The sequence below is a fragment of the Rhamphochromis sp. 'chilingali' genome (assembly GCF_963969265.1).
Source record: "Rhamphochromis sp. 'chilingali' genome assembly, chromosome: 5".
Classification (NCBI taxonomy): domain Eukaryota; kingdom Metazoa; phylum Chordata; class Actinopteri; order Cichliformes; family Cichlidae; genus Rhamphochromis; species Rhamphochromis sp. 'chilingali'.
Genome location: NC_137932.1, coordinates 22386977 through 22406077, shown reverse-complemented (window position 1 = coordinate 22406077; position 19101 = coordinate 22386977). Strand labels below are relative to the sequence as shown.

General features: G+C 39.0%; 1 protein-coding gene across 1 annotated transcript; it reads right to left on the bottom strand.

Annotated features, from left to right (window-relative positions):
* Nucleotides 1-1134: 1134 nt before the first annotated feature.
* Nucleotides 1135-18897, bottom strand: trim54 (tripartite motif containing 54). Its single transcript, XM_080882061.1, has 8 exons — nt 18210-18897; nt 16833-17011; nt 13845-14019; nt 11015-11110; nt 10003-10236; nt 4741-4763; nt 2518-2642; nt 1135-2329 (listed from the first exon to the last, which is right to left on the bottom strand). Exons 1-8 carry the CDS (start codon nt 18399-18401, stop codon nt 2262-2264), a joined length of 1092 nt encoding a protein of 363 aa, XP_080738187.1. The 5' UTR covers nt 18402-18897; the 3' UTR covers nt 1135-2261.
* Nucleotides 18898-19101: the final 204 nt, after the last annotated feature.

Genomic DNA, 19101 nt, shown 5'->3' with positions numbered 1-19101 from the left:
TAATGACTATTTACATTGTACATTCTCACAGAAGACACCAAAACTATAAATGAGCACATATGGAATTGTGTAGTAAACAAAAATGTGGGAAATAACTCAAAATATGTTTTATATTTTTGATTCTGTAATTACTGCTTTGCACACTTTTGGCATTCTTTCAATAAGCTTCATGAGGTAATCACCTGAAATGGTTTTCCAACAGTCTTGGAGGAGTTCCCAGAGCTGCTGAGCACGTGTTGGCCCTTTTGCCTCTGTGGTCCATCTCATCCCAAACCATCTCGACTGGGTTTAGGTCAGGTGACCGTGGAGCCTAGGACATCTGACACAGCACTCCATCACTCCCCTTCTTGGTCAAACAGCCCTTACACAGCCTGGAGGTGTGTTTGGGGTCATTGTCCTGTTGAAAAATAAATGAGGGTCCACTAAACACAAACCAGATGGAATGGCATGTCACTGCAGGATGCTGTGGTAGCACACCACCTCCTCCATGCTTCACGGTGGGAACCTGTAGAGCAAGGCCAAGGGTTTGCAGCGCTGTCAAAGCCAAGAGTGACTACTTTGAGAAATCTAAAATGTAAGAGTTGGGGGAGGTAATCAATTTTTTCTTAATTAATTCGTAATTCTTCATAATTCCAAATATCTTGCTTCATGTAATTGATATTGTAATTGATTCTACAATCTAGAAAGTAGTAAAAACAAAGAAAAACCATCAAAAGAGAAGGCGTGTCCAAACTTTTGACTGGTAGTGAATATTATAATAGTAATAATATCTTCAACAGTCAGTGCCTCTTGTCAGTTTCTGTAAAAGGTCAATACTTTTGGTCAGAATTGTGGATTCTGAATGTTATCAAAAAGCATCATGACCTGGGAATATTACCAGAACAACCCGAGTGTTGGTGTTGAGATGAGCTTTGAGATGATGTCATTTGTTTAATATGTGAACTTTGCCACCAAACATATTCACTGACAATGAAGCAACATGAGGAAAAAATGCAGTTACATTACTAATGTCCTTCTACAAGCAGGACCACCACTCGGCAGTGATCTTAACACGTCTGGAAAATTGAAGCATTTTCTAAAATAGTTTACATTTTATTGTTGAATACGATTTAAAAACTACATGTATGGGTTCAGCAGTCAAATCCAGTCAAATCAAAGATAAGAAACATGAAAACAGTTTAATGACTTTGCCACAAAATACAGATTTAAAACACTCCCTCTGATTTTAATTCAGGATTCTCTGCATAATGTCGGTCTCTTGAAATATCCATACTTCACCAATGCGCAAGTAATTTGCAAAAATCCGACAGCAAAACAAATGTGTTTCAGCACCTGAGACTAAAGCAGGGATGGGAACAATATTGAGATCCTCATCCCAATTTCAAAGCAAATTAGTCTGTGAGTGAAAAGCATGCTGGGTTAATCCTGCTTGTCCCACGACGCTGCTGCAAAAAGGAGATGCTTAATCTCAAGAGTTTCACTTCCTGATTAAAAAAGTTAAACCAAAAAGCATCAAAAATGAGCTTCCTCTGTTTTCACAGCCACCAGTAAACACGAGCATTAGTACAACTATGGTTTAAAATTCTCGTCATGGCATGTGTGAATATGGGTTTTCTTCTTTGTTTCTTTTTTATTTTATGCATATTTCTGTAAATATGGTGCAAAATGTCCAATTTTTGGCATTTTGCATCATAGGCTCACCTCTGGTAACATTTTCATGCCGTTTGTTGACTTTTTTGAGTAACTCCTGGTAACAAACAGACAAACCAATCACGTAGCCTCCTCAGCAGAAGTACAAACACCCCCTTTCTTTATCATACAATTATTACAATATATAAACATTGTTATAGCTTCTCTAGGGAACTTTTTTTTGTTTGTTTGTTTCAAACACATTCCCTATTTATTGTGGAAAGGTGTATAATGAACATTTGTCACATTTCCCAAATTTAGTATTAAATAAACTATTAAAATTGGTCCTTGGAGCTAAAACTCATAAATACATTCTGTCCTCTAATTGTGAAAATGTGATTATATTTCTGCAAACTTTGTTCTTCTACGACTGATGGGCAAGAACTAGAAGTGGAATAACTACTGTGAGGAATCTGACACTTTCGATACCAAAGTCGCACACACTCTCCAGCCTTGGCCAAACAAAACTCCAGTTTATCGATTGCAGAGGCTGTTCGGTCAGTATCTCTGACAACTTTTAAAAATCTCCACTGAAGTCAGTCAAAACTGATCAGCTTCTTTGCTCTTCGGTCTTAAAATCTGGAGCCAAAGTCCAAATCTTCCTCAACTTCTTCAAAATCTTCTTCATCAGCCGCCACACCTGAAACACACACAAACATGTTGAAGTCACCTCATATACCAGTAAGAGTGACGTCAGACTCATCTTATTTGTGCTGAAACTTCAGTGTGGTTTTTAATGTGCTCAGGTCAATGATTTTAGTCCGTGTGAGGATTTTGTTTTGTTTTCCAACTATTTAAAATGTGTATATAACCACGTTAACTACATACCGCAGCAGAAGCTGATGTTTCTCAGTGTGTCGGCGAGGTCATCGATATCGATGATGAAATGGCTCATGCTCTCATAACCGAGCTCTGGAAGCTCCAACTTCGAGGCTCTCGCCATCGCCGCCATTCTGTAAACAAACGCAGAGACTTCATGTTAAAAGCTGTACTGCTTTTAACTTCATTAAAGCTGTACTGTACCGAACATTTCAGCTGCAAAAGTTTGTTCCCCTTTAAAAAGAAATACAAAAACCTGAACTCTCATGTAAAGAGATGCATTGCATAAGACTAAACTGCTACGTCTGCAATAAAAGTGAAGCATTGTACTTTGTGTTAATTTATTTTCAAAAGCCAAACCCAATAAAACATTTAAAATGTCACTTTACTGTAAGCCTGAGTTTTAACATGGAAAATTGCAGAAAGCAAGAAAGTGAATTTATGAGTTTATTGCAGATAAAAAGTAGCTGCACATTTTTAAGAAATTGATCATAACGGTCATAAATTAAATGAATTATTCTTACTTGAAGTGTAAATTCCACACGAGTAAAACGACAACAAAACAGTAAAGAACATAAAAGGCTTCTGCATTTAGCACAAAATAAAATTTCATTTTGAAGCATTTTAAACTCAAATCAAACTCGAGCAATACATACTTCTTCATGAAAATCAGAATCAGAACACTTAACAATCCCTCAGACTTGCTGCTTGTAATAACAGAGTCTATCAGCGCTGGCAAACTATAGATATTCTCACCTTTTATATCCAGGTCAATATTAAAAATAAGACATGCTCAGTCGTGTTAAACTCATTTTTCTTTAGTTGCTTCTAATCTGCAGCCAGTGTTGGATCAATAAAACCAGCGCTAAGTATTTAATCAGGCAGACTTCCATCTCAGAGACTGATGGAGATTTCAAGTAAAAGGCCAAATGTGACTCGATCTATCAGCAAAGCAAACGCACGCTGACCTCCAGGTATCCCCGCGTGGCTGCTCGCTGACTGCAGCATTGTTTGGTGTTTTGATCTCGTGGCCCCAGCAGGGTCTTCTGCTCCACAAGTAATTAGTATGAAAGGGCCAAACATCTGACAGAGAGGGAACGACTGTTGGGGAAGGTTAAGACAGTACAAAATCTACATTGTATATATAAATCAATTAATTTTGTATCAATCACTATAAATAGATTTTTGAAGTGAGCCGTCTCTGTGTTCTGCTCATTTTTGCTCTTTTTATTGGTCGTTCTTGTTGTGCTTTGCAAAAGCAAACTTTTTTTCCAGGGGAGATGTCTTTGAGAAGCACGTGTACGCAAACATTTCAGCTACAAAAGTTTGTTTTCCTTTTTTAAAAAAAGGAGCATGTTCACCTCAAGCATGTGTGACAGACATGAAGCAGTGTGGAGAACTTTATGCCGCCTATAACATCGTTCAGCCTGGTGGTGGTTCAGTGATGTTTTGGGGAAGAATATCCATGGAGGGATGCACAGACCTCTACAGGCTAAGCAACGGCACTTAGGTATCGGGATGAAATCCTTGGACCCGTTGTCAGACCCTACACTAGTGCAGTGGCAGAAGCATACAGTTGGTTCCTGGAGGATGATGGAAGTGACACTGTGCCCCATGTTGACCTAAACCCAATAGAACACATCTGGGACATGCATCAGTCCATCCAGTGGTGCCAGGATGCACCACAGACTGTCCAGGACCTCAACGATGCCCTGGTGCAGATCTAGGAGGAGATCCTCCAGGACACCATCCGTGGTCTCAATAGGTGCATGCCTTGACGCTGCTATGGAGGTATACAGGCATATGGGGGCTTACAAACTACCACCTTGAGTTTCTGCAATGGAATTTCGGCAACACTGACTTTTTTCACTTTGATTTTCAAGATGTCTTTGGATTCAGCCCTCTGTAGATTGATGAATTTTTACTCCTATCAAACAACGCGGCATCCTTTCATTCCTAACACATTACTCGGTCCATATCAGCGTGGATTGTTGAGCGATTTAATGTTGGAGGTCATATCAGTGAAATGATTGAACACCTTAAGGTTGGAAAGCTTTCCCAAACCTATGGAAATGTATTTGTGAGACACTTTTTACAGGACTCCATCTAGACTGAAGATGGCTGGGTTAAAAATTAAGGTTAGATCAACTTCTCAGAGTAAAAAGTAAAATATTTGACATGCAGGATGGAAAGGTCACATTCACAATCAGAGCTTCATCCACGAGCACTTACTTTTCCAGTATGGCTTCAGCGCTCTGGTATTGGAGAAAAGTAGAAAAGAGGAAAGAGAAAGTTAATTACATTGTGCTTCAGTCATCTCTGCCAACAACATCTGTCACAAGTATTTGTCATAGACGTCACCGTGCTAAATGAAAACATGGATTTTTTAACACTGACAGCTGCCAGAATGGCCTGATGGTGTTTACTACCTGCTTCCACTTGCTCTATCTTCTTTAACACCTGTTCTGGCATAAAACAGCGACACCTGAGGCTCAGACTTTCTCTCTCCTACAAACGCACCGGCAGACAAACACATTTTCCTCCGTGGAGACGCAGTGACGCAGACATCAGCAGTAAAGATGCCGAATTTAGTAACAACCTAAAATCGGGTCAGGGACACGTGGGTCATCCAACTGTCGGCTCTCAGGTTTTATGAACTTATTTCAGGTTTTAATCAGTCCTCAAAGTGTGCCATAAAACCTTTTCTCTATAGAAGAGCCTGAATATCTGTAGTGATAATAATACTTGGAGCTTATGAAAACACATTTATGTCAGTCCATCTACATTTTACAACATCGTATTTAATCATGTGTGCTCTGTCCAAAGTGAAAGGCGTGAATATGATCTTTATTACTGACTTTTTTCAGGTGGTAAAAACTGATTCAGGCAGCTGACTGAGAAAGTTGTAGCTGGATTAATTCTGACACAATCTGCATAAATCTAGATTAGTGGAACTGATGTGTTGTAATGGTAAAATATTCACAAACAGGCAAAGTAGCCTGTTCTTTTAGTCCAGCTGAAAACACCATCGTTGAAATTTTAGGGCTTCTGTTTGGTTTGAAATACTCATTTGACCACTGCCCCTTGGCTGGGTTCTTGAAAAATGCCAACCTGTTGTGCTTTTACCCGTTCTGCCAGAATTATTCATCATGGATGGGATGTTTCTGTCGTCTATCTGGATCTAGATAAGGGACAGACCTCCCTCTCTCTGGCTATGTCCATCAGCTCTTCTGGGAGGGAAACCATAGTATTCCCAAGCAAGCTGAGACAATCTCTCCAGTGTGTTATGGGTCTGCCCCAGGGTCTTCCTCCAGGACTTGCTCAAAACACCTTATTTAGGAGGCATCAACGAGGCGTACTATCAGATTTTTAAACCACATCATCAGGTTATTTCTGATGTAACGAGTAGCATCTCCAGCCTGAGCTACTTACGCTATATTTAAGAGGTACGAACCTCCCACTGAGTTCTCACCTAAAGATGAGGTCAACTGACTACATGAATACACTGAATGAACCAGGATTTCCATGATTGGATTATCTCTTCCCTGATGGCATGGCTGTATTTCAAGATGATTCCAGAATTCATTTGGCTCAGATTTTAAAAGGATGATTCGGGGTGCATGAGGCATCATTCTCACATATGGACCATTAAGAATCTTTGGCACATGTTGGAGAAGACTTTACGCATCATCAGTACAAGATGTTGGTTAAAAATTAACACCACTGTGGACGGAAAATGAAAAACGCTGTAACCATGCCTTAATATATCGAAACAATACCTTGGTGACTGCGAGCTGTCATCAAAGCTAAAGTTGATCCAAAAAATGCTAAAGTGTGACTTTTTGGTTGGCCGGGCAGGGACACAGTGCATCAGGAAGCACATCCAATGTTAACATCTGCAAAACCCAAATATGGAGCTAGCTTAAAGTGTATATTATTTATTGTGTACGTATACTGTTATAATAATGAATGATCATATTGAACATACTAAAGTTTCAAATAACGAGGTAACTGTATGTAAGCGTTGGCTTCAGACTACTCTAAAAACCCACTTTCAGACAGTTTTATTTGTACTCCTGGCTCTGTATGATGTCACTGAGAGAGGATACTCGTAATGTGGTCACACAGTTACCCCACTCACCCGCTGTTCAAACCGTCAGTTTACGAGGGACAGCCAATCTGAAGAAAGTTGGCTTGAACCGAGAGAAGTGGCTGCTCTACATATAGTTAAGGGTATGTTACCCTTACAGTACCTGTTAGACGTCTAGACATATTTCTGATTATTTCATAAGCAAAGATGTGTTTAATCCTTGAGTTACTAACATAAAATCCACTAAAAGAATAGTTTGTGGTGGACCACTAGAGGGCTCCACTCACACCCAGTGTATAGGAAGTGTGTTCCTGTGTTTTTGCTTCTTCTTTTTTTGGTTATAAGAAAAACTGATTGAAAAGAATGTTCCATCACCAGTATTTTCATTTCATTTCTATTGTTGAAAACCCAAAATTGAAAAAGTTGACAAATTTCAGTTGTACCTGTTTATTCTGACCATGAAAAGAAGACTGCATTGAACACTGTGGGTAAAATGGCTCCTTCCATACAGAAGGTAATACTTATTTAACAGGTAAGACCCAGTCTGCAAAAAGTGCATCAATTGAAATATCCTCAGATCATGTTTTAGAACGAGGACGAACTGAGTGTTTGCATGCAATGCCAGTATAAATAAAAAAGTCACACTTTTTTATCTAAAGTGTGACTCATGTATAGCTCTAGGTCATTGTTGATGTTCTTCAGCTGTTGTTGTTAAATTTGGTCCACTTACACAAGGGCACGTCACGAAGGATGACAAGTTCAAAGATGCTTCGTGAGTAATTTTGAGATTCCTCAACATGAGTTAAACTCGTCTCCTGCGGTGACTCCATGGTGTTTATTTTCATTATCACCATCACACCGTGCTGCTGCTCCGTCAGCCCGGTTCTTATTAATTTGAGCTACAGCTGAAGTAGTAATTTTTAAGAACACCTACAGATACACAGTGATTAAAACAGCAGGAAAACAAATCAGTTAATTTAATTTATTCTTGCTGAGCATCCCCGTGCTCAGGCCGGGCTAGTTATTGTGTGTTTTCTACATAATTAAGTGTGTTTTAAAAGTCCATACATTGAATATGGAATACATCAAAATGTATGAGCGTGTGATTGATTGGTGGATCAATGCGGTGTACTTGAGGGGCTGACCTGCTTCTCATTATCTCTACACGAGTGTGAATTAATCACGGGAGCGTCAGACGTGATGTTTGCCTTTAAGCTATTCAGGACCGGAGGAGACTCATGTGTCCTTGGGGGTGTTGTTGAAGCAGAGCGCCCGATGGAGAGGCGTCCCGCTGGGCTCGCTCCTCCACTTTCCCTCCTCGCCCTGCGGCTGTATACATAAAGCTCTTGATCATCAGTGAGCATGGATTATCCTGTCTAATGAGAGCTGAGCCTGGGAAAATATCGATGAGTAGAGGGAAAGCGGAGGAGCACGTGAAGAGTGCGGTGAGACTGTTAAATAAATAACAAAATAAACTGTTGATTTAAACATCCGTCTGTGGTGCTGTTGTGTCATCGGTTGCTTTAACATAATTAAAAGAGGGCCAGGTGTCATCGAGCAGCGAGTTATTTAAGGAAGCCTGGAGGCTGATGTGGAAAAATGAATTAAGCTGTCAGCTAAAAACAGGAATTAGAATTTAAATATAAAAATAAAACGTTTATATTCAGTCTTTCTTGATGGTAAATAACACGCTGACCATCTTTCAGGCATACTTTAGCACATTATGCAGTGAGTTTTTGAGTTTTTTTTCCCATTTCCGGTAATTATGTGTTCTTGTATTTACTGTAATTATGTGAACAAATCCGAGAAACGTATTTAAAGAAAAGGCATTAAAAGGGCAGCCGAGTGGTTGGAAAACAAATGACCAGTAATTACCTGTTGGCTAAATTTAAAGGCTTTAATGATGGGCTAAAAGTAATAAAGGGTTTGCTGGTGCTAATCAATAAAATAGATGTTTGAAATAGATCTCTGAAGTAGCAGATAACATGTTGACTTAGCTATAAATATTGGATGAATCGTCAATATAAATAGATTAGGATGGAAAAGCTCAAAGTAATTAACGAACACTTCAGATAGTTAGACACAGACATCTGAAAGTGATAAACAGCAAAGAGTAATGATAGTGGGGTTGCTGGTAATGGAACAGCTAAAAAATAATGGTTTAAAAAGAAGCTAAATGTAGTACAGGTTTGACTCTAAATGGGACAAAAAAAATTGCAGTAATGATTTTAGTACATTAAAATTGGAGTGTATAAATTTATAGTAAAAATTTAGTAAATTGTAAAAATTTTCATCATGAACTAGATACCAGCATAGCGTGCAAACTGGACCAGCAGCCAACCTTCATGGAGAGGCATTCGACTCAATCCACTTTGCTATTCTCAAAAAAGTAATTAAATAAATGCAATACATATTTACAAGCATATATGTATAGCGCGCTAGTATAATCATAGAGAAATGTATCCAAAACCAAAGGCAATGGAGGCAAGTGAACTCACCACACACTAGAACAACACATTTCTAATTGTTTTGCAAATTTTCAAGGAGCATAAAGCTTTAAAACTAGTCTGACAAGCCGATAAATGACCTTTTATTTAATTTCAAAGAGACACTTTGCACACAAATCTGACCAGCACAAGCCCGTCCACTCAGTGTCCTCCTCCCTCATGTTGGTTACCACGATCGCTACAGAAGCACTCAACTTTTGCAAACCCAATATTGGTGTTTTAAGTTTTCCATTACCAAACTGTTTTAATGCACGTTATAATTGAAGTGAAGAAGTACAGCGACTTATAGAGTGGGCCTGGACCCCGGAGGTCTGTCCACTGCTGGTCCCTTTTCCAGCAGAAATCTTTGGCCCACCTAATAATATTCAATAAAAGAAAATACAATAACGAATCAATGAATCAATCTCTTGCTGGAAGACTTAGAAGTGTAAAAATTGGAGGCAGAAATTTCTGGACTCTCGTTTGTATTTTGCACCAGGAAGTGTGACGTTACAAGGCCCTTAGAATGGATTGCATAATGAGGCTTATTGTGTGAGCTGTTCATTTCATCTGAGCCAGAGGTTTGAATCATGGTTAGGTTTACAGTCCTCCTACTGAAAAGAGGAACAATAACCACGTCCTGTGGAAAGATACAGAAGCAATGGGAAAGACGAGGAGCCGTGCTGATGCCTTACTTTGATTTACAACAGAAATATTTCTTTGTAAAGATGCAGAAATTAGATTTTAGGATGTTCACCTTATGTTTCAAAGATGTACATATCTTTAAATGTGAATGTTTAGACACACACCTCACATTTGCAAAATTAGGAGGTGTACTGTGAGAAACACTGTAGAGTCATATTTGATCAAGTCTGGAAACACAAGGAATCTTTTTGTGAAACTGCAGTTTTTTCCCACCTGTATAAACAGAGGCATGTGTGGCTCCTCCATGGACTGTATGCCCGACTCCACCAGCGTGACGCCCACCTCCAGGTGATCGCTGTGCTGACGGATGAGCGACTGAACATGTTTGAGCTTTTCATCCTGTTCTTTGGTGATGAGACCCACCAGCTCCTGCTTCCGCTCCTCCAAGATGGCCACCAAACGTTCAAAGTGGCCGCTCAGGTGTTCTCTCTGCCGCTGGCCGTTTTCCTAAAGAATGATGGCGTGACAGTGTTAGTCATTTTCTAACTAACATGTCAGATATCTAATATTATTCATCAGTCCCACTTAAACTTCACCATCATTGTTTCCAGTACTAATTATTAAACATGGATGAAGCCACCACGACATCACCCAAACCAGTGTGTCTTTCCTTTAAGATGCAAAAACTAAATCACAGAAACCACAACACAGCTAGTCTGTGTGCTCTTACACCTAGCCTCAGTCACAGCAACTTTTTTGTAACTGAGAAATCAATTTCAGTTTATTGCTGAAATTAATGTTATCACACCACATTTTGCATTAGCTAAGTTTGATCCAGGATAGACTGATTTCATCTACTGATTACTGTTTGTCTCTTTAAGGAAATAATTATCCTTAACAAAATTAAATTATGTTTTTTAAGGCAGTACAGACTAACAATGAGGGTGATGTGGTGATGATCTCTCTTCAGTAACTGATTCAAGTTGTTTTATGTTAATTTAATTCATATAACTTTCATTGTCTTGTAACTTGTATTTTTTGCGTATTTCTAATAAATTAGTTTTTCCTCATAAATGTATAATTTCTTTCTTACATTTAACAGTTTTTCTTCTCACAAATTTATGAGTTTAATCCCAAAACGTTCAAGTTTTTATTCTCAGTATTTGACACTAACTCAGCCCTTTCATTGTGTTTTCTTCAGCGACCCTTATATACTCGTACAGCTAAAGCAGCTGGATTTAGACATGAAATTGCATCCTTTGCGCCTCATGTGTTCATGTCTAACCTCTATGGTGTGGCAGATTGCTTCCATCTGAGAGATGACTGCCTGGACGTTGTCATTACTGGCCACCAAGATCGCAATGCCGTCACTCAGCTCCGTCTGCAAACATTCAGAGCATCACTGACATCAGTTAATACGGAAACTTAAAGTTAACATGGAAAAAAAATTACAAAAACAAACCTAATGTGTTTGAAATCGTCAGCTTTGATAACATCATATCCGTCAACAACGAAATAAGCTGTCAGGAAAATGTCTGCTATTTCTTACCAGTGAATAAACAAATAAATGTCATCCAGCCCAAGTCCAAGAAGAGCTATTCAAGACATATTCAAATTTCAAGACACTAGAACAATTATAAATTATTTTATTTCCTTTCAGTTAGACTATTGCAATCATCTTTTAACACCTACCAACTAAAAATGAATCAACAAGTGTTAAATTCATCATAATGCAGAAAAAGTGAGCCCATTACCCAGATTTTAATGACCCAACATGCGTTTCAGGAGGGATTTTTAAGCTTTATCTAATGTTTGCTCTTGAGGCTCCTCAGATATGGAGCGATCTACCAGAGCAGATCTTTAAAATGAATTTTTAAATGTTTCCCTACATATTTTCTAAATATTTGACATTATATTTTAGTACATCCTACCCAAGCTGCAATGATCTTACACAGTGGTGAGGCGTTTATTGCTACTAAACTTACAAACATTGGCAATCACCTCAAAGGTCTTCACCCAAACTCTGCTTAATGTCAAGGTCACATTTTTTCCCCATTCTCAGTGAATTTTAATTCTCACGATACAGCGAGTGACGAGAAAACATCATGTTCTTTCTGTACTTCACACTTTACAGTAACCTGTGAATTATGACGAGCCATGAGCCAGATGAGCTACTGCGTCACTGTTATTCTGGTATTCTTAACTGAGAGGCACTCTGTTGTATTCATGGTGACATTATAAGCTGATAAAATACTGTCGGAGCCCCAGTTATATTTTATAAAATAAAAATTTCAGCATTTTTTCCTGCCTCTATGATTATATGTTAAAGTAAAACACTTCAGTACCGCTATTTTTCTTAAATACAATGTTGTTGTTGTTTTTTTAAATGTTATTCATATTTAACAGTCTGTGTGTGATTTGTGTTTTGGAAAAATGCACTTTTGTTCAGATATGGTTGGTTTCAATCCTTTAATTCTGATCAGAGGTCCGTGATTACTTTGAGCTTTTCACTATTTTCCTTGTTTGTTTTTTATATTTAAACTACTTCTCTTTGGACTGCAAAGACGGTTTCAACTTTTGCTTTCGGACAGACACAAACTAGAAATAAATTCCACCTTCAAGAAAATCTGACAGTCGACTGCTAAGTGTCTTATCATTCTCGCAGATGCTGACTTTAACTCAAACCTCTCTCATAGTAATCGCAGGATTGCTCCGCAGGACGAGTACTTTCTCATTAGTAACCGCCGCCACCAGCAAGCACAACAACAACATGAGTCATCAACATGCATCTGTTTAGAATATCTTATGACATCATGCATATTTTTATAGCCACTTTACAGTTAGAGTGCGATTTGATGAGCTGCTCGTGTAACAAACACTCTCGCTTCTGTGCCGGCCAAATGAGATCACCAAACTTTTTTGTTTTTCAGATTGCACAAAGATGGGGAATCAACAACTTTCAGGAGCCTCATCTAAATTTCAGATGAGTGAATCAGATGCAGAGTGAGAGATGGAGAGGCCGGCACTGAAATGTCAACAAAGCCAACTGCTCGATAACATGCCGGACGCTGCTGCTGCCATCTGCATGACAAAACTGCTGCACTTTGTCTTTGTGTGACTTTGTGTGTTGAAAAACAGAAGTTGCACTTTTAATCTGTGCACAGAGCAATGCCACTGATGTTTAGATGGACAGATGATCATGTACATGTACTGAAGCCTTGATTTTAGTGGTTATATGTATCCTGTTCGTGTGCTCTGGGTATTCGATCAGTCAGCTCTTGGTCTCGTTTTAGCTGCATCATAAACACAAAGTCATGTATAATGTAAGGTCTTAAGTTTGATCAGAATAATCAAAATTGAGGTTAAAAAATGTCTTAAATTTTCACATCCTAACAGTTGCTGTGTTTCTCTTTTTAGTCATGAATTGGTTTCCACAGTGGGAGCTGGTGTGCATTTTGCCGAGGAGGAAGAGGAAAAATGTAAAAATAGAAATAAGATAAAAAATGCTGGAAGATAAAGGTCATCGTAAGAACACACCTACCTGTATTTTTCATGGTAGAAACTATTTTACCAACTCTGTGGTGATTTGACCTTTAAACAAGCTCAAGCTCTCGGAGCAGGGCTCTCTGCAAATAAGCTGAAAATAAACTTAAATGAAGGTAAAAGAAGTTGATGTGAGGGTGGAAATGTGAATTGACTGAGCTCATTTAAAGTATGAGATGGAAATAAGGGGTGAGAATCACAAATGAACCCTGGGAAAACAAAGATGGGGCATTTATATCAGCAAGCAGTGTTTTATTTTGAAAGCTGACTGGATTATCTGTGATCTTCACATGTTTAACTTCATATTTAGATGTGCTATGAGCGAGTTTAAAGTGGATCTATTCAAACTGTTTGAACAGTATTTTTCCTACTCTTTGCGCTATAATGTAATTTTTCATGATATTTATAATATACGAGCATCATCCACCTGTTGTTTAAACCTTCTGATTGCAAGGGTCGGCTAGTTAGAATAAAGACTGGTTAAAAGGAGAGGTAGGAGAGCGAAAACAACTTGGTTTAGTCAGGCGTGAAGTGGCGCGAAGTAGAAACTGTATGCTGTAACCGTCCTTCACCTTCTGTCTCATGTAGACGGTGCCGAGCGGAGCCACGTCACAGTCTCTGTGCTGTCCGAACACTTTGCACATGGAGCAGGTCGGCGTCTGGCAGGACAAACAGTAGATGTTGATCTTCTCGTCTTCATGTTCTTCACACATGAGCTGCTGCTGCTCTGGCTTCATGCTAACAAGTCTGCAAGATACAAAAAAAATATCACGTTTAATGTAAAGATTGCTCCAGGGAAATTTGGATGTGGACATAAAAGCCTGGTAGGTTTATATAACAGGTTTCTGTCAATATCACACCCATTTGTAGTAAGTTTTAATATTTACCATAACATATTAGCAGTGAAAAAAGTATATTTTAAGTCAATCTTTAACTTAAAGCAGCCTGTAATTAAAATGTCTTAAACTCCATTACAGTAAATCTAAATAAGGTTGTAAGAAATTAAATTTAACATCCTACCCCTGCAGATAGCCTGCAGCAGCAAAGGCAGTTGCACAGTAAATCACATAGAAAGTTCAGATGAAAACCAGTGTTTCACTTACAAAATAATCCAAAAGTAGCTCTTTTTTATAAGCTGTTAGCCATCATTTTAATACCCTTAAAATGTGACTAAAAGGAAACTTGGCTCATTTTTAATCTCATTCCCATGCATAGCATGCACAAGACTTGGCATCATTGTCTGTATTGTTGAAGCAGCTTAGTTTACTTCTGTTATCACTGACGTACTTTGACGTCAGTGGATGATGGAAGAACTGCATAAAGATTTTGCCAGAGGTGGCAGCTGTCCCTTTGCCACCTGCAAATCAGGAATGTCACTGCTCACTTACAGCTCAGCTGGTTTCCTTTATTATAGCTTTAATATATACAAGAATAGTGTATGCATTTAAAGGTCATTATCATTGCTGTCTCCTTTATTTTTGCGCGTGTGATTTGACATCATTCTCCTCCCAGATTGATCACTGCCAGACATTTCACTTAAAAAAAAGAAGCTGACTCGGACATGGATAACTCTGGTGCCACGTAGCTTCCGAGAAACAACAGCTAAATTTAATGAAACAAACTGTCCTTTGTACTCTGACGCAGGCATCTCTGACAGAAACGATGATTAAGTTATGATAATATTTTTCGCATGTGAAAAAATGATGAGAAAACCACAAGTTACAAAAGATTTGTTTACATCCGTGTGAACAATCACATCTATTTTAACCCACACGGATAAAGAGGGGACTCCTGTCCTACTGTCGCTCTTCTTTTTTATCACTGACTCACTCAGCTTCTATTCTGAGAGGCATATTTACACTGAGGACGATCTGTTGTGGTAAGTGTGGAGAGCAGATGTACTAAAGAGCCTTCTGCTTGAAACGCTTTACTTTTTATACGAAGTGGATGCATGTGGAAACAACTGTCATACTGTCATTTCTACAGTGCTCGGGTATTGGTTATACTCAGGTGGAACAGTTACTGTGTCAGGTTCCACATGAGTCAAGCTGGGGAAATATTTGATAACTGATTCTGGTTGATACACTTATTAAAAACGACTCTACTTTTAGACCTTGTTCAGAATTTGTGTTTCTTCAGCCAAAATCTAAATATTAAACATCTTTCTGTTTACCTATTATTAAAAATCAAATGTGTTACCTGCAACAATCTGTAATAATCTGTAACTACAGCGAAAGCATCAGGCGTTTCTCGTTACTCTTCATATCTCCAACATCTTTCCTTGTGCACACAACACATCATTCTCCTGTGATCATCAACCTGTGCATCAAAATGTATTAATATAGCAATAAAGAAAATACAATAAAATATAAAACCAACACGTGTCTCAAGACACGTGTTGGCTAATATATTTTAGTCTGTACTTCAAAACTGAGTGACTTGTGCTTGATTTTGTCTTTAAATATGTCTCTGGAAATAAAGGAGACAAATAACCCAAAAATGAACGCTACAATGTTGTTGTTTATTTGATTATGATTATGTTGATTATGTAAGCACGCACGGCTTTGTCGTTACTGCTAAATATACTTTATATCAGCCACAATGAACAAGAACACAACATACAGTATATGCATACATCACTTCTGCTCTGCTGACAAACATGCAAACCCAGAAACCTGCTGTAATAAAATACGATGCTGCACTCTGCAGGCAGTCACTCATTACTACAGCTAAGTGCACACTCAATACACATGTTAGTGTTTTTAAATGATGAACGAAGAATTTCAAGATTTACAATCAGCATAATGTTTAATTTAATGATTCTTCTGATTACTTAGATTTGTATTAATCTCATTACATAATTATAATGTAATATAAAATAAATTAGTTGGATGAACTTGCCCTGATTAACTTTTGTGAGTTACCCGGATTGGATGTGGCAGTTAGTAGTGAATCAGGATTGGTTTGATGAGATAAATGTTTCTGAGGAAGGTGAGTCCCATAGTAACAACAAGAAATAAAAACAGGTTGTCTTGGGTGTCCAATGGTACAATTACTTGATTTTGGTTTAATACAACTAACAAATATTATTGGGAAAGTGCATTCAAAGACTGAACAAGCTGTTTCAGATTCTCTCCCTTCAAAACAACCCTCTCCTGATTGGCCAGCTTTTGCAAATAGAAGGTTGACTAGTAGGTGGGTGGGGCTTCTGTAATTCCAGCCACTGAGTCTGGGCCTGAGATGAGCGCATTATTAGTACCCTCTCATTGACGTCATACAGAAGCAAGAGTAGAAAAAACTGTCTCAAACTGAGTATTTTATCTCCACCACACCATTGTATCTGGTATTTGCAAAACAAAAGAACAATTCTGCTTAGACTTTATTAAGAGGCACAGCTTCACCAGAGCAATCCTGTGGCTGTATTGAGGCATCACTACAATGCTAGTGTGCCCCTGAAGACCCTCAAATATGTACATGTGATGACTTAAAAAGTTCACTAAAAGAAACATTTGCCTGGGTTACTACCCCTTCTTTCAACCCTCCCTCGGTGGGTCATTCACCTGGAGGACTCCTGCTGTCTATAGATGTCGATAATGTTCTCCACCAGCAGGTTCCTCTGGAGGCCATAGACTCCATGGCGGTCCAGCACCACCTCATGGCGGCACGATGGACAGCGAAAGCGACCGCCACTGGCCGTCGCACTGGAGGAACCGCGGGAATGCCACAGAGGATTAGCTGACTGGATTTAAGAGGGGAAAAGAAACAAACTGCTTCAGACTGCTTTCTGGTGCATTTCTGTTTGGTTGCACATATGAACCCAGTATCAGTGTAGAGAGAGGAAGACTCTGCTTTGGCTTATATTAAACTTATATTAAACATCTATAGCCAGATGGCAATAAATGTGACCCACATCTGCAGTTTTCCACAGGCCACATTTGGCCTTGACAGTGCTGACTCACCCTGAGTCAGCACTGTCAGTCAAGGCCTCAGCTCAGCCACAGATCCACTTTCCATGAGCCAGATGTTAGGTGTGTTGTGACATCTGGCCATTTAACTGCAATGTTTGTGCCCCTAAATTACATTAAAATATGATCAAATCAAATCAAATCAAAATTTATCTATATAGCACATATTAAAACAACAGTGTTGACCATAGTGCTTCACAGTCAGTAAAAACATGAGACAATTAAAACAAACAATAATACAGGACAACAAACAATAGGTAACAACACAATAAGCTAGAACAGCCAACTAGTTAGAATCAAAGGCTAAAGTAAAAAGATAAGTTTTAAGACGTGATTTAAAAGACTGGAGAGACACAGCAGTACGAATATGAACAGGGAGGTTATTCCAGAGTCTGGGTGCCACGGTTGCAAAGGCCCGGTCACCTCTCGACTTCAGTCGAGACCTAGGTTGTGCTAGGAGCCTGTGATTGGACGATCTAAGTGCTCTGATGGGATTGTATAAGTGGAGTAGTTCAGAGAGATAGCTGGGCGTTAAATTATTCAGAATTTTAAAAGTGAATAAAAAAAAGAATTTTAAAATCTATACGATATTTAACAGGGAGCCAATGTAGTTTGGCTAAAATTGGGGTTATGTGTTCATAGATTCTCGTACCTGATGTAAAGAAACAGCTAGAAGAAAGAAATATTTTTACATTAGAAAAAGCCTGAGTTTAGGTTGCTGTTGGTGTTGATTAATGACTAAATCTGATTTCTAAATTTCAAAAGCGTATTTAATATACAGATACTATCTGCTAACATGGAAGTGGACTAGAACAAAATAAATAGTGTCTGTTTGGGTTTTCACTCCATCACATTGTAGCGTGAATCTAAGCTCACTGCAGACTCTGAGGATGAGTGTAGATAAAGGGGAACGCCATCTAAAACCTTTAAAACTAACCCAGAAGGTCGTCTCCTGTTTTCTTTTAGTCTCACCTGGAAGATGTCATTGGCACACTTGCGGCAGAGGTTGTGCTGACAGGGCAGGATGACCACAGGTTTGGAGAACATCTCCAGGCAGACGGGGCAGATCAGCTGCTTTTCCAGATTCTCCATGGTTGCTCCGCTTCCAGCACCGGGCCCAGAGCTGCCTGCTGTCGGGTGCTTAAAGCTGAGAGCAAAGCTCATCACCTCCAGTGGTGAGGAAGATGTCAAAGACGTCAGGAAGTTCCGCCCTTCTACTCTCAAATGGCTGTAAAGTTAGTTGCTTTTAGTATTTTCCACTTAGCTGTTGCGCCATTTCTAACCCCAGTTGTCCAACACTTTATGCCACAGCCAGCTTGCCTGAAGCCCATGTAAAGACCCTCCCACACACCTCAGGCCCACAGCAGCCAGCCTGTCCCTCTGTTGGTATTTTTAGCTCCTCAGTTTGTTCTGGCTTGGGTTACTGTCTAAACTGCGTTCCTGAAAGTCTGGGAGTGGCAGGGGATCACAGCAGGGTTCGGTATCTGGGTTCAAATTATTCTATTTTTATGAAGTCTGATACTTCAGAGGGGATCCTGGTGACATAATGCAACCTGTGACAGCAAAGTTTCAGGTGATTAGCATGCTGGCATAAACAGCTTGAAGCATTACTCAACTTAGATGTCTGTTTGTTCCTGCAGAACACGCTGAGTATGCAACATCTCTGTTCATCCAACTTTCTGAGTAATCTCACCAGGAGATTAGTCAGAAAGTCGGAGTATTTGTTGTGCTGTATTTTTCCAACAAGCCTCCTTCTTATTTGGAGCAAAGCAAAGTGTGAAAATATCATTTAATCAAAGATATTTAATATCGAAACCACTAAAAACAAACAAGCAAAGCTTTGCTAAATAATGAGCTGGGTACA